The sequence below is a fragment of the Meles meles genome, chromosome 6 (assembly GCF_922984935.1).
Source record: "Meles meles chromosome 6, mMelMel3.1 paternal haplotype, whole genome shotgun sequence".
NCBI classification, from domain to species: Eukaryota; Metazoa; Chordata; class Mammalia; order Carnivora; family Mustelidae; genus Meles; species Meles meles.
In genome coordinates, this window is record NC_060071.1 from 85,117,686 (window position 1) to 85,134,445 (window position 16,760).

General features: G+C 37.6%; 1 protein-coding gene across 6 annotated transcripts in view; it reads right to left on the minus strand.

The window, feature by feature from the left end:
• The window catches only part of HECTD1 (HECT domain E3 ubiquitin protein ligase 1), a 97,881-nt gene that overhangs the window by 20,288 nt on the left and 60,833 nt on the right, over positions 1-16,760 (minus strand). For 3 of the 6 annotated variants that reach the window (XM_046008880.1, XM_046008878.1, XM_046008879.1), the window contains exons 20-28: positions 15,463-15,597; positions 14,169-14,308; positions 13,569-13,892; positions 11,504-11,670; positions 11,237-11,413; positions 7,067-7,903; positions 6,160-6,381; positions 1,993-2,126; positions 599-721 (exon numbers count right to left, since the gene is read on the minus strand). In XM_046008880.1, coding sequence (XP_045864836.1) covers positions 599-721; positions 1,993-2,126; positions 6,160-6,381; positions 7,067-7,903; positions 11,237-11,413; positions 11,504-11,670; positions 13,569-13,892; positions 14,169-14,308; positions 15,463-15,597 — 2,259 coding nt within the window. The remainder of the gene's footprint in view (positions 1-598; positions 722-1,992; positions 2,127-6,159; positions 6,382-7,066; positions 7,904-11,236; positions 11,414-11,503; positions 11,671-13,568; positions 13,893-14,168; positions 14,309-15,462; positions 15,598-16,760) is intronic. The other 3 variants (XM_046008882.1, XM_046008881.1, XM_046008884.1) reach the window with 3 other exon arrangements.

Genomic DNA, 16,760 nt, shown 5'->3' on the forward strand with positions numbered 1-16,760 from the left:
TGGGTTCTTTGCTCAGCAGAGAGCCTGCTTCCTCCTCTCTCTCTGCCTTCCTCTCTGCCTACTTGTGATGTCTCTGTGTGTGTGTCAAATAAATAAATAAAATCTTTAAAAAAATTAAATTAAATTAATCATTTTAATAAATGTTAACTGTTACACAAGGGCCAAGATGAAGTGCTTTCAAGTAAGAAACTCCCTTATGCATTATGCCAGAGCAATCATGGACTCTTTCTAGACTATAAAACCAAAGCAGGGGGCGCCTGGGTGGCTCAGTGGGTTAAAGCCTCTGCCTTTGGCTCGGGTCATGATCCCAGAGTCCTGGGATGGAGCCCAGCATTGGGCTCTCTGCTCAGTGGGGAGCCTGCTTCCTCCTCATTCTCTCTCTGCCTGCCTCTCTGCCTACTTGTGATCTCTGTCTGTCAAATAAATAAATAAAATCTTTAAAAAAAACCCAAGCAGTAAGGGAAATTTTTTTTTGTTTATCTGGTAGCTTCTCACCCCCACCTCAATCCCCATATATTCTTCTAGGCATTTTGGTTGATGCTTTACTGTAAAAAGGGAGGAAAATACACAATAGGGAAGATAAAAATTAAGATATTACCTGCTCCCCAATAGGTCGGCTCCCTGCTCCAGCAGGGACTTGTGGTAGCTGCGAGGTGACAGCATGGTGTGTTACATCAGAGCGAGAGCCAGCTCGACGCTGCAGGGATGGACGTCTCAGAATCTGGAATAAGAAAATGTGAAGAGACATGTCTAATTATTTGACTCATATATATATCCCCATTCAGCCTTAACCTAAAACTATCCACCCTATCATCAACTATCATTAAAAAAAAACTTCATATTCATTAGCCATCTTCACAAAACTTACAGATTGGACGCTCTATATTCAACATGCCTCATACACAACCTTCACAAGAAATATGTTACAGTAATATCTGTTTTTATGTAAGTCATACTGAAAGAATTTCTTGGGAATCCTTCATACCATTAAAAAGCAACCTGTGAAATTTAAAAAAATCTAATAACATTTTATAAAGAAAAATAAAAAATATACAAGTTACAATAAAGGGTATTTCCAGGTATAAGTTCAGTTTGAAGATAATCGCAGTGGTTAAACATTAAGAGTTCTGGATCACACTTCCTAAGCTTAGGTCCCTACTTTTGTACTTAACTGATCGATTAACTAGGACATATTATTTCTTCTATGTTTCTACCTCACAGCTATAAAGAATGATGAAATAATACAGAGTTACTGCTCACAAAACAGTACATACTAAAATAGTTTAATTAGAGTGCCTGGGTGGCTCAGTTGGTTGAGTGATTGCCTCCAGCTTGGGTCCCAGTACCAGGGCCATGGGATCGAGCACTGCATCAAGCAAGGAACCTGCTACTCCCTCTCCCTGCCACTCCTCCCGCTTGTGCATGATCTCTTTCAATTTTCAAGTAAATAAATAAAATCTTTAAAAAATATAAAATAAAATAGTCCAATTATTTTGAAAGGAACGTAAAAATTATATTCTTCAGGATCAGTGCAGTTCTTTATACTTTTAAACCTGTTAAAACATCAGCATGTGACATTTTATTATTTTCCAAATATAACCAATTTATTTTCTCTTAAAAGAGAATCAGGGGCGCCTGGGTGGCTCAGTGGGTTAAAGCCTCTGCCTTCGGCCCAGGTCGTGATCTCAGGGCCCTAGGATCGAGCCCCACATCGGGCTCTCTGTTCCTCGGGGAGCCTGCTTCCTCCTCTCTCTCTGCCTGCCTCTCTGCCTCGTTGTGATTTCTCTCTGTCAAATAAATAAAATATTTAAAAAAAAAAAGAGAGAATCATAAATGTTCAGATTAAAGGTGCTTTTCTTAATTAACCACATTTTTTCATAGTCATCCCATATTTCCCTATTTCAAAGTTTAACCAGGACTTTGCTTTTCCTCTTTTCATTTCAATTATAAACATCTTATGTTAGTTAAGAGAATGGGAGACAATCTCTCTACCATAACCTCCTCGTATTCTTGGTCCTCCTGATTGTCATCTTCATTCTCATCATCTTCCTCATCTGGCTCAGGCAAGTCTTCATCATCATCTAGCTCAGCTAACAGAGTACTGGCACGACAGCTATCCAGGAAATCTAGAAAAGAAAACCAACAACCTTATTCTCGACATAATTAACAAAGCATTATAAGGTAACTGTGTACTGGTCTTACAAAACAAAGGTAAAATTCAAGAGACCTGGGTGGCTCAGTGGATTGAGTCGCTGCCTTCGGCTCGGGTCACGATCCCGGGGTCCTGGGATCGAGCCCCGCATCGGGCTCTCTTCTCGGAGGGGAGCCTGCTTCCCCCTCTCTCTGCCTGCCGCTCCGCCTACTTGTGATCTATCTCTCTGTCAAATAAATAAGTAAAATCTTAAAAAAAAAAAAAAAAGTAAACAAATGAGGGGTGGCTGGGTGGTTCAAACGGTTAAACATCTGACTTTTTTTTTAAGGTTTTATTTATTTATTTGACAGAGAAATCACAAGCAAGCAGAGAGGAGGCAGGCAGAGAGAGAGTTGATGGGGGAGCAAGCTCCCTGCTGAGCAGAGAGCCCAACACGGGGCTCGATCCCAGGACCCTGAGATCGTGACCTGAGCCGAAGACAGAGGTTTAACCCACTGAGCCACCCAGGCGCCCTAAGCATCTGACTCTTGATTTCGGCTGAGGTCATGATCAGGGTCACGAGGCTGCACCCTACACTGGGCTCCACATGGGACATGGAACCTGATTAAGATTCTCTTTCTCCCTCTGTCGCTCCCAACTGGTCATGCTCTCAAAAAAAAAAAAATTTTTTTTAAGGAAAAAAAAGAAGAAAATATATAAATAGAAACTGTAAACTATCATATAAGGAAAAGGCAGAATAAAGTCAGTCTATCAGAGAGGCTGGGTTTAGCTATGTGACCTGGCAGGTTAAAGATAACAACTACTTAATGACACTGCCAATGTACTATGGACTAATATATGTACCATCTTTCATATTATCCATATTCCCTTACCCCCCACCCCATGAAGTCTGTGTCAGATAAACAGTCCCACACAATGAAGATGCTGACAAGCTGTTCTGCACGAGAACTAAAAATAGAAAGTAATAAGGGACTAAAACAGGAGTTTTACTGGATATGAAAAAAAAAATTTCTGTAAATAAAGACAATGCACACTCTATATTCCAAAAGAACATTCAAAAGACAATTTATAATTACTTGGAAGAATCTTTTATCTGCAAACCTATGAACAAAATATATATTTTTTAAATCTAATAATTACACAAGATTAAAATTCATTACCTTTTACTAGATGGTTAGTAGAAGAAAGAGGCCTGATACTATATTCAATTAGTTTCTAAGGCATATATTTTTTTTAACACTTTAATATTCTGGAATCAGAATGTGTCTTACAAGCAATGGCAAGTCACAGCTAAATTGGCAGTATTTTTTCCTCAGTGACATAAAATAATTATAATTAATGGAATCTTAAATTTGATGAAATATATTATCCCTAAAACATGTTAAGGTGCCATCCTGCAATTTAGGACTGGTTCTCATGAACATAATGTGGTAGTACACACACACACACACACACACACACATGCACACACATAATGAATTCCACTTTTGGCTAACTATCAAAGGAAAACAATGTGACTTTAGATACTGAAATCCCATCTTTCACATGTTATAATTCACTGAAATCAAGGCTTTTTTAAAAATCATGATCGTCTGTTTAGCAGAGTATAAGAACATTTAAATAGCTCCTTATTTCATAGATTTGACCATATCACAGAATCACACCCCTCAAAACCTAACACAGTAAAAGTCTGCACACAGAAATTATTTTATAATGCAGATGTTCCTCTGATCCTTCACAGCAGCATCCTTAAAGAGTCCTCCAGTTTTCGAAATGTGAAAAAGAAAACTGTAATCTTCTAACAATAATTTTCAAAAGGCAACCAGTAGCCCTACCTATTTAATATTCTTTCCCACTAGCAGACCCATAACCTACTTAACTTTCACATGATCAATAAAGCCTAAAGTTAACATGTAACCAATAAGCAGAGAGGGGCAGAGAGGCTCCATGACAAAAACCAGAGTGGAGTATAGTTTATTCGATAAATTTACATACTCTGGTATAATCACCATCACCATTTTGCTACATACACATTTTATAGATAAGGCAGATGCAGAGAAATAGGATGATTCTCTTAAAACCATAGAACATCAGATCCAATTTCTGGCTTGGAATAGGAGAGGATACATTCAGAGAAAAAAAGAAAACATAATAAAGTAAGATTTACATAAAATAGTACTTGAAATATTTGAAATTAACAAATTCAGTTTTCTAAAAAGATTTTATTTATTTGACAGACAGAGATCACAAGTAGGCAGAGAGGCAGGCAGAGAGAGGAAGGGAAGCAGGCTCCCCGCTGAGCAGAGAGCCCGATGTGGGGCTTGACCCTAGGACCCTGGGATTATAACCCAAGCCAAAGGCAGAGGCTTTAACCCACTGAGCTACCCAGGAGCCCCAACAAATTCAATTTTTAAAAAGAATGGCCAGGCACCTGGGTGGCTCAGTCAGTTAGGCGTCTGCCTTTAGCTCAGGTCATGATCCCACCATTCTGGGATCAAGTTCCACAACAGGCTCCCTATTCCACAAGGAGTTTGCTTCTCCCTCTGCCCCTCCCCTGACTTCTTCTCTCAACCTCTCAATCTCTCGCTCTCTCCTTAAATAAATAAATAAATAAATCTTTTAAAAAAAAAAAAAAAAACAACAAGCAGTGGCATCAAAGATGTATGAATGTATGTATGTATGCATGGTAAAGGATATTCAACAACAATAATGATGGAAGTGCAACCTTTTTGAAAGGCAATTCAGCTACTACTTCTTTTAAAAAAGTACCTTAAGGGAATACACAATAGTACAATTCAAAGATGCTGATTCAGAACAGTTTATAGTAATGAAAAGGTGTAATTTAAATGTCCAAAATGGAGAATTTATTAAATAATGGTCATATAGTCAAACACTGTAGAAACATACTGAACAATGTGAAAATAATTTCACAATGTACTGAGTAAAAAGAGATATCTGGAAAGATAATCCCTTTCTGGGGAAAGAAGAGGGGCCAGATACGGAGTCCAAACACCAATGGCTAATAATTTAATCATTTGTGCTTAAGTCATGAAGTCTCTAAACACCTCCTCCCTCCACCCTGACAAATAGAGGATTCAAAGAGCTTCCAAACTGACAGACAAGAATACATCCATGGAATGACAAGAGTTTCCAGACTCCAAGGAACAAATACTCTTGTGCTTGGGACCTTCCAGACCTCACCCTATGCAACTCTTCTATCTGGCTGTTCCTGAATTATATATCCTAAATTATATATTATATATATATATATTTCTTGTTAGAAACGGTTACTCTAGTAAATAAAATGTTTCCCTGAATCCTGTGAGCCACTTCAGCAAATTAATCAAGCCAGAGCAGAGGGTCATGGAAGCCTCCAATTTATAGCCAGTATGTAGCACAGATGACAACCTGGACTTTCAATTCAGTGTCTGAAGGGGTGGGGAGGTGGTGTTATGGAACCAAGTCCTTTACCTATGGGATGTGACACTATCTCCAGGTAGTTAACGATGCTAGAACTGAGTGACTGAGTTAAACTGTATGACACCAGGTGATAAGTCTGAAAACTGCTTGGTATGGGAAAACTTCACAAACATCTGGTAGTCAGCGGTGCCAGCTGTGAAGTGTTCTGTGAACAGAGTGTTCAGAACACAGGAGATACACAGGGGGAGTGTTTTTCCTCTTACATTATAGTATACAAAGAATATAACTTCACAAAGCTTATTAATCTCTTACACTTCTTTTCTGATAAAGATGTCAAATATATTCTAATAAAACTTCATCAGTGCACAAAAGGTAAAAAAGGAGGACACAAAAGTTCCTAGATGTCCGCTTATGATCAGATCATTTAATGTCCCATAGCACGGAGTTCTTTCATCTTATATGAAGATGCCATATCTTTAATAAGAGTGGATAATTATTTTCTAATTGACAGTTAAAAACAACATAGCAGGAAAACATACTAAAAGCATCACTACACAAATACCTAAGTATTTTAAACTATCACTTACCATATAAGGAATATTCTGCTTCCTGACCTGTGTCACTCTCACTGGAGGTTGATGTGAGGCTGGTAGTTAAAGTATTACTTAAGGACTGACCAACTGATAAAACTGTTGTTGCTGTAGCTACATTGCTGCTGCTAGTCACACTGGATGTTGACATTGTCACTGTTGATGTGGTACCAGGTGTGGTCAAATTGGGAAAACTCTGAGCACCCATAAGAGGAGAAGCTAAAGATAAAAATGAAGCAAATCAGTACAACTGGTGGGATTGTATAAACCTAAGAAAAACTAGGTTATATATTTAGAATGAGATCATGAAACACTAATTATTAAAAGGCTGAAAAGCAACAACTTTGGGAACCCAACTGAAATCCAACTAGAAATCCTTGTTTGTATAACGCTGTTATTTTTCCAAAAAATTAAGCCTCGCTTTTTTTAAAAACTGAAACAGGCAATGAACTAATTCCCAATGACATTTTCCAAAGGAATTACTTTAACCCATTAGCTTACGTTAGAATTAAACACCTTTCAGAAGCTAGTATCAATTTAGGACCCAAGGAAAAGTTAGACCAGTGTGATGCTCTGATTTCAGTTGACGATAACAGTATTTAATAGTCATCTATTATCCTCATGCAGCTGAACTTAATTATTTTAGAAGAGTGAAAAACAGAAGTGTGTTACTGTTTTATCCTTCTGGATTAAGAGGTTCTTTATCACACCTGATCTGAATTCTTAAGAGATCATGATTCTACAGAACTGCAGATTCCTGAAGTGTTAAATCTGACGTAGTTGTATGTAACACGGTTAACGATCTAATTAAAGACTGCAGCCAGAACCCACTGAACAAGAAACCCTACTGTGCATCCCTCCGAGTGGAAAAACCATTGGGTTCCATAAGGAAAAGCTCACTTACTTGCTGTGCTCATCACATTCCTCCCCAAAGTATTAGTGTTGTTATCACTGCTGCTTCGGCTTAGATTCATGTTGTTCGTGGCATTAGTCCGTGCTATGTTTGCCACTCTCCTTACAAAACTCTCCAAGCTAGATGTTTCTCTTGAGGACAGATTAGGTACACTTGCACTAGAGCTCATAGGGGCCCCAGCAGCCAACAAAGAACTCACTGACAGTCTGTTACTTGCTGAAGAGCTAAGGGGCCGTTGTGAAGCTGCTTCTTTATTAGTTAACTCAGACACTGAACTAACATCAGGAGAACTAACACTAACAATTCCCATGGATATTGCACTAGACTCCCCAGGAGTGCGAACAGAACTATCAGGGCCTAACTTTCTTTCGGCATTTTCACTTCCCGTTTCCGCTGTTAAGGTGCTGGTGCTTGCACTGGAAGATGACCCTACTTCTGTTTGAGGGACGTTTTCAGCAGATGAAAGAACAACAATTGGTTCATGGACATCAGCTCCTGAAACTATACTGTGTTCCATTACAATTTCTGATCTCCGTTCCGTTTTGGTCGAACCCAAGCTGATGTCGCTGCTACTGGCCACGCTACACACAGAACTGCTGCTTCCTTTTCTACTTGAGGAGCCTGCAGCAGCAGAGGTCTTGTCTGGACAGTTGTTTTTCACCAAGCTGCTCCATGATTGCGTTGTGCCTGAAACAGTGGATGAAACAGGTTTGGGTGATGCCACTGTATCAGGGTCGTACCCTGGTGCAAGCTTGAGGTCAAATTTTCCTTCTGCGCCCATACGGTAAGAGTTTGAGCCACCAGCATCCCAGGTGACATCAATCCAGCCTGGAAAGGGACAGGAGTTTGTGAGACCCAGCAGAAAGCAGAGAGGAGCGTGTCAGACAGTAGCTCCACAATATGGGATCAGCTTTTCATCACTGCTGTACTTCTCTGAATTTCTATAGCCATTTAAGGTCTGCCAACTAAAATTAAATTCTTCCTTTTATTTCTCTTATTTCTGAACTGCATGCTCTGCTGATATCTGAAAACAATGTAAGGGTCATGTTTACATCTACTGGGGTGTCTTTTAAGGGGAAGAACTATTAAAACTGTAAAAAGTGATACAAATGGTGATATACTACACCTTCAGTTAAGTACAGATGATATCTAAATAAAAGGTTTTTTAATTGCTAAATGTGATTATGTGGTTGAATGTTCTTTTTAGAAAAAAGTTCTGACTTATCATTAGTTTTTATGTTTGGGCTAAATTCTAATAATTGACAAACAAAATATTCATATATTACTGTACAAATTTTAACCAGCTCAAATAATACTAAGTTAGCATTTCGGTTGTGTTCTCAAAGTTCAGTGGTTACTTGGTTTTCTTATGATTAAGTTTAATATATTTGAATAAGCACAGAAAATTCTAAAAACAAAATTTTTAAAGTATTGGTAGGCTCTTTATTAGAACCTATAAGCTAAAGCTAATAATGTGCAAAGAACTAATGAACATGATATTCAATGTATATTGACTTGAACTTGTAAAACAATACTTGTTCTTTTTAAAAAACAGTAATTAAATTCCAAAAGCAGTAAAACAAATTACCTAGCAGAATGGAGAATAATAAAAATTTTACAATCTTAGTTTAGTGTTATTTGCTAACTACTTCAGGGAAAACACAACACATAAAAATACACGTATTTTTAAAAATAGAACACGTTTAAGCTTTTCTAAAGTCTGAAAGTACTTCACCCACACACGCAAGTACTCCCATGCATGCGCACACACACGTAACAAATTCATATATGTTTATGATGAGGCTCAGAGGGGTATAAGTAATACTGAATCACCTGTGGGGATTATCTGCATAGGAGTTCTATGAGAGAAAAACTAACAGCCCCAAATCTACATAATCTAGTTTTGATGAAATTTCAATTGCTCCCATTTATACCATATGCTGAAATAAGTTGGGAAGAACCAACATTTAACCATCTCTTCTGCAACATGGAATAGTGTGAATAAAGGAGAGGTTCAAAAACATCTACCAATTCCAAATAAAAATAGCGTTATATACATTAATTGGCCCAAAAATATGCTGATAATTTATTTCATAGCAGCCATCAAGATCTGTAAATGTATGTTCATCTATTTCACTCAGAAGGCAGGAAATCATACTTTTTTGGTGACCATTGTTTACATGAAATCTAACAATTTACCAAAAATACCAGTACATGGTAGGTACTCAATTTTGTGGAACAGATGGGGGGAAAAGGGTATTTCCACTGACACATAGATTCTTTAGAAAGGAAAGATATTTGGGGCACCCAGGTGGCTCAGTTAAGCATCCAACTCTTGATTTCAGCTCAGGTTGTGATCTCAGGGTTATGAAATCGAGCTCCACATCAGGCTCCACACTGGATGTGGATCCTGCCTAAGATTCTCTCCCTCTCCCTGTGCCCCTCCCCACCAAAAGAAATGGTTAGTTCAGTCAGTGGAGTGTGTTCAGTCAGTGGAGTGATTCTTGATCTTGGGGTTGTGAGTTCAAGCCCTACATTAGGTACAGAGAATACTTAAAAGTAAAATGTTAAAAATTAAAAAAGAAAAAGAAAAAGAAATGGTTGGTTTACTATTTGAAAACCAAGCACTTTCACTAACATAATGGTTTCAATATAAGACTCAATAAGATCAGCCAACTTCATCAGCTGAAACTCTACATTAATCCAGTCAGCCAAAAAAGCTTTTCTTATATACTAAATTCTAAAATTAAGATTCCCATTTTCCTAGGCAGTCACTTCGGCTAACTCCAGCCTGAGAAAAATAACCTGCGTTCATATACCCCTAACTAGCCCACACACTTAAAAGCCAAAACAAACAATTTAGAATATTAACTAAGTATCATTAAGATGTCTAAAAACATTTAAAATTTCTGGTTGAATGGTACTACTGTCCTCTCAACTATTATTGGTTTTTATGAATTTGGGCAGTTATATCTTTGCTCATTCACTGTAAACCTGCTATAATGACAACAATTTGCAGTTACGGTATAACTGCACAGAAATGGATTAAGTAGGTCCCTTGGGTGGCTCAGTTGGTTAAGTGTCTGCCTTCTGCTTAGGTCATAATCCCAAGGTCCTGGGACTGAGTCCCACATCGGGGTCCCCGCTCAGCGGGAAGTCTGCCTCTCCCTTTCTTTCTGCTCCTACCCCCTGCTCATGCGCTCTCTCTCGCTCTAATAAATAAATAAAATCTTTTAAAAAATGCATTAAGTAGTAAGATGATACAAGGAAGAGAATCTCAAAAACCATAAAATCAAGAATGTATTTAGGTAAATAAATGCCTATATCATGTAGAACATGAATGTATCAAGATACTAAGTATTAGTCACTCTCCTAAGCACTGTCACCTTTATTTTAACTCTTCAGATATCTGGTTTAAGTTAAGAATGTGAACATTTTACTCCTTTTTCTTCTTAATGCCAAGCAAAATTCGTAAGAACACACTACTGGCTAGGCAAATCATCTACGAACAAATCAACCTTTTGAGTATTTATAAGAAAAAACACTAGGCACTTTAAGTTGCTTCTTGGAATTTAAGAGTAATTTATTAAGTGGGTATGAATTTCATTTAAACAACAACAACCCTTACCTTATAAAATATCAAAGTTTAAAATCCAAAGAAAAGCTAGTAGACTGAGAAACGTTAGGAATGTTATTTTATAACCTATTAATAAACAAAAAGGCTACAATTCTTTATCTATGTTTTATTAAAAAACAGTTGCTAAAAATGTTAATGCTTTTTCTTTTACATGACTTATAAAAGAATAAAAAATTACTGCCTCATTCCTATCACGCTAACAAGAAAAGTCTAAGAAATTAAAGATCAATGAAAACTTATGAATAACAGACCCAAAAAAAGCAGCAGAAAATGTGTCTTTAGAGTAGTCAACTTATACTAACTTATTAATCACTTTAGAATATTAGCGTAAGTTCTAAATCAAAACAGAAATTAAAATTTTTCCTTAATTCTAAATAAATGATTTTCCATTTTTAATGTGAAATCAATACAGTTCTATAGAGTGCTGGGACATTTAACAATTTGTAAACTATCCCAAAATAATGAAAAATACTTTGTTATTTAAGTACTCCACTCCTACACTAAAATGCTAAGCACCTACTCACCATTATGCAGTTCCCCTGTGACGGTACCTTCTCCTTGCGGGCTGCCATCCTGATCTCTCCATTTCCAATCAAGGCCTCTAATCACACGAGCCCCTGGAACCATGTATTTCAGAACCTGGGAGCGAACTAGACGTCTCTGTCTTCTAAGATTAGCTTCTGCTTCCTTAGCTGCTTTCCCTGTAAAGTAGAAATTCAAGAAATATAAACAGGTCACATTATATAAAGAGAACTGTTTCAGTAAGTTAAAACCCAGCTTCATCTCTTTACCTAGCTGGTCTTCACATACTCCATTTACAGTGCCATAAAGTTCAAATCCAGAGAGTGACAGGTAGTGGGTTTGTCCACTAGCATTCTTCCCCATCTGTTTAATTCTCACGTGTCGCCAACCTTGTTTCTCATCCTTTGGTGGATCAAGAGGCCAGGTTGCTGTTGACCTGTGAATGTGTTACGGAAAAATGGTGTAATGTTTTAAAATAGATGAAAAGGATGTTTAAGGTGGGGAAGATTTTTTACATAATAGAGACCAACAGAAAAAATAAACAAACTTCCACATTCAGTCTGTTACTGAATTCCACAGTTTGTTACGTAAGAATCAAGATATCAAAGGAGAAAATCAGACATCAAGAAATTAAGTTAAAAATGAAATGTTTAAATGTGTAAGATTATGTCTCATAACTTTAAATGATTTATGATCAATAAAAAGAATTGAAGACAAGATATAAGACAAGAAATTTTAAGAGTAACAAATATGCCTATGATGAAAAAGATTTTTATAATTCTTGCAAAGTTTAAAATAATATATTAAAATATTAAATTTAAAGCCTGAAAATATTATCTATTAATTCAAATATTAAGGAGTTCTCTCCATACGACATGAAATGCAGAAAGTAATTTAACTTTATGCCCTATATTCCCCTCAAAATGTGCCACACTGTTCTATTAAAACTTAGCAGGACTAAAATTTTTAGAAATACAATACTTTTGGGGGACCTGGGTGGCTCAGTTGGATGAGTGTCAGACTCCTGGTTTCAGTTCAGGTTGTCATCTCGGGGCCATGGGGTCGGCAGCATTGACCCCTGTGTTTAGCATGGACTCCTCCCTCTCCTGCTCTCTCTGCCCCTTCTGCACGCACACTCTCTCTCAAATAAAGTTTTTAAAAAGGAATATAATACTTTGTTTTAAAAAAAAATATATATATATATGACCAATATATAAAATTTAGAAAAAGAATATTAAAATAAGAAAAATTTAAAAGTTAGCCATATTTGGGAAACCTGGGTGGCTCAGTTGGTTAAGCGGCTGCCTTCGGCTCAGGTCATGATCCCAGTGTCCTGGGATTGAGTCCCATATCCCGCTCCTTGCTCAGCAGGGAGCCTGCTTCTCCCTCTGCCTCTGCCTGCCTCTCTGCCTACTTGTGATCTTTCTCTGTCTCTCTCTCTCTGACAAATAAATAAATAAAATCTTTAAAAAAAAAAAAAGTTAGCCATATTTCTTTAAGCAGCAATAACTACTGTTAATCTGTAGAATATACACATATGTCATGTATATATATGGAAAGTTTAGTAAAAAACTAATTCCATTTTTTATTTTTATTAGTATACTATATTCAGCTTAGGTCGTGATCTCGGAGTCCTGGGATCAAGCCCTGCATCAGGCTCTCTGCTTGGTGGGGAGCCTGCTTCCCCGCTCTCTCTCTCTCTCTGCCTCTCGGAGTACTTGTGATCTCTCTCTGTCAAATAAATAAATAAAATCTTTTAAAAAAAAAAAAAAAAGGGGGACGCCTAGGTGGCTCAATTGGTTAAGCGTCTGCCTTTGGCTCGGGTCATGATCCCAGTATCCTGGGATCGAGTCCCACATCAGACTCCTTGCTTGGCAGGGAGCCTCCTTCTCCCGCTGCCTCTGCCTGCCATTCTGCCTGCTTATGCTTGCTCTCTCTTTCTGACAAGTAAAGAAAAATCTTAAAAAAAAAAAATCTTAAAAAAAGTTTTCGTAAAAATTATCATTTCAAAGTTTTAATACCTAAATTATAGTATCAAATGATTTTTTTTTTAAGATTTTACTTATTTGTCAGATAGAGAGCAGAAGCAGGGGAGTGGCATGCAGAGGGAGAGGAAGAAGTAGGCTCCCTACTGAGCAAGGAGCCTGGGATCATGACCTAAGCCCAGGGCAGCCACTTAACCAACTGAGCCACTCAGGCATCCTTCCAGTGATATTTTTAAAGAGAAACTTGCTTTAATATTTCACAAAGAAGAGAGCTCTAAGAGCATACAGTCATAAAAATAAACAAAGCTCTTTACTCAGTTTTTCAATTTGCAAAGACTCCTCAACTAACCCTGGTTCATTGAGACTGCAGTCATCAACATGGGTATACAAAGAAGTCCAGTTCTGTCCATCTTTGGATACCTGGAAAACCCAATTTCTCAGGGCAGACCTTCCATAACCACGAGCATGACGAAGTGTATATGCTGATGGTATCACCCAGAGACCCAGATCTATGGCAAACCAGGCATTCTTATCGTCATTGCTATGGCAATTTAAAGCTGAATTATCACGACTTAGTATGTCTTCTAAGCGGCCATATGGTAGATTTCTTCCTTCTGATGATGTTACTACTACAAGTCCATAAGCAGCTGGATTTACCCATTCATATGCAGTTCTAAATAAAATAAAAAAAAATTAGTAGTTAATACTATTAAAATAACTGCAATATATTCATACCAGTTTTCCACATAAAAATCGTATTTTTAAAAATTCTAAAATTGATAATTTATTTTTTCCTCATAAAAAGGAACTGAGATAGTCTTATGTTTAAGCTATAAGACAAAATTCCTTAAAGTGTAAGATACTCGGAGTGATTAATAATTTTATTCTACCATCTAGAATTCTTTTTCCAGGTGAATATTTTCACTCTACATTAAAGAGCATGACTTACTTCGCATTTGTCCCAATCCAGTAAATGATTCCATTTTCATCAAAATCATGCTGGTGCCGAAATATAAAATTTTGGCCTTCTCTTAATTTCCGAACAAAGACAAATGAAGATCGGTCAAAATCGTACCACTGCTTTGCTACCTATACCAAAGAGAATATGGAAGACACTCACCTTAATAATGCTATTTTCAAATGCACTGTCCACTTTTCCCTCTCCTTTAATGTGACTTTTTTTTTTTATAAAGAATTTATTTATTTATTTGACAGAGAGAGAGATCACAAGTAGGCAGAGAGACAGGCAGAGAGAGAGGGGGAAGCAGGCTCCCCGCTGAGCAGAGAGCCCGATGCGGGGCTCGATCCCAGGACCCCAAGATCATGACCCGAGCTGAAGGCAGAGGCTTAAACCACTGAGCCACCCAGGCGCCCCATGACTTATTTTTTTAAGAGTTTATTTATCAATGAGAGAGAGCACAGCAGAGGTGGGGTGGGGGGGTACAGAGGAATAAGCAGACTCCCTGCTGAGCAGGGAGCCCAATGTGGGGCTCAGTCCCAGGACCCTGAGATCATGACCTGAGCTGAAGGCAGCCTTTTAACCGAATGAGCCACCCAGGCGCCCCAATTTGACTTATTTTATCCCAACAAGTACTCATGAAAGACTACAGTGTTTCTGTGTAGTATCAAAGTGGGCTCCATGCTCAGCAAGGTGGCAGTTTGAGATTCTCTCCCTCTTCTCCCTCTGCCTCCTCCCCACTGCACACGCACTCTCTCGCAAATAAGTAAATCTTTTTTTAAAAAAAGAGTATTTGTGGGAAAAAAAAAAAAAAACAGAAAAACTCAAATTTCTACAACCAAAATATCCACTATTAATATCATAGAATATTTGTTCACTCCATTATTTCAACAGACAATGTAAAACAACATCGGTTCATACTGTACCAAATTTTTTTTTCCCGTATTGGTCTTTATACATTTTAATAGCTACATAATATTCAAATTAATGGAAATAATTATCAGCTTGATAGACGTCTTTTTGACTGACATTAAGGTTTTATTCATGATTTTAGTATCACAAATGCCTCTAATAAACCTCTTTTTTTTTCTAATAAACCTCTTAATGAAGAAAGCATTTATAGTGCATAAACATTATTTTCTTAAAATAGAGTACAAAAAATGGAATTACAAGGTCAAAGTGCATTACCATAACTCTGCACACATACTTCCGCAACTTCTTTTCTAAAGGGTTAAACCCCATAGCAGAGAATGCTTATTTCACCACAGCCTTGCCAGAAACTCACCATTTTTAAGAGATACTGTTCCAGAGATTCAACTGTAGCCAGGGGTTCCATCTTCAACATCCTACCAGTCCTGTCTATCAATGCAGTTTCACCAGGTGCACGTTCCAACCGAAATCTTAATCTTCTGGTAAGTATCTGTGCAAAAAACGATAAGACTGCTTCAGAAAGTTACCTTGTTTTTCTCTTAGAACTATAAAAATGAGAAACATTCTCAATAGTAATTGAAAATTTTAAGTTATAGTATAACCCTAGAAGAAGGACCAATGTTTGTTTTCTATTATTTTTTTTATTATTATTATTTTTTTAAAGGACCACTGGGGGCCCCTGTGTGGCTTAGTCAGTTAACTGTCCCGCTCTTGATTTCAGCTCAGGGAATGATCTCAGTGTCATAAGATCAAGCACCACATCAGGCTCCATGCTCAGTACAGAGTTTTGTCCCTCTCCCTCTGCTCCTCCCTCAGCTCTTCCTCTCTCTTTCTCTCTCAAATAAATAAATAAAAAAAATCTTTATAAATAAATAAAATTTAAAAGGACCACTGAACAAGTGATACTGGCTTTTAAGAGAGAACCAAAGTTAACAATGTACTTAGAAATTTCTAAACAACTTTAAATAGACATGGTTTAAAGAAATCGTAAAACACTGTAACAGAAGTACTGCATTCCTTACAAGTTTCAATTTCTAGGAAAGTTATGAAGAGTAGCTCATTATTTAGCTAATTTATTCCTTTTTTTCTAATCTTTGTTTTTTTTTTAAGATTTTATTATTTGTCAGAGAGACAAAGAGAGAATACAAGCAGGGGGAGCGGCAGGCAGAGAGAGAAGCAGGCTGTCCACTGAGTAGGGAGCCTGATAGCAGACTGGATCCCAGGACCCTGGGATCATGACCGAAGACGAAGGCAGGCACTTAACCAACTGAGCCACCCTGGGACCCCTAATTTATTCCTTTAAGGACAGAATGTATTAAATAATCTATGGCTAATGAACTTTTTAGGTAGGCTTTATGCCCAATATGGGGCTCAAACTCAAAACCCTAAGATCAAGAGTCGTAGGCTCTACCAACTGAGGGAGCCAGGCTCCGCTACTGCTAATAAAATTTTAAAAATACAAGACAGGGTGCCTGGATGGCTCAGTTGGTTAAGCATCTGCTCATCAGGTTATGATCCCAGGCTCCTGGGATCGAGCCCCTTGTCAGGCTCCCTGCTCAGCAAGGAGCCTGCTTCTCCCTCTCCTTCTACCTGCTGCTTTCCCTGCTTGTGCTCTGTCTCTGAGTCAAATAAATAAATAAAATCTTTAAAAAA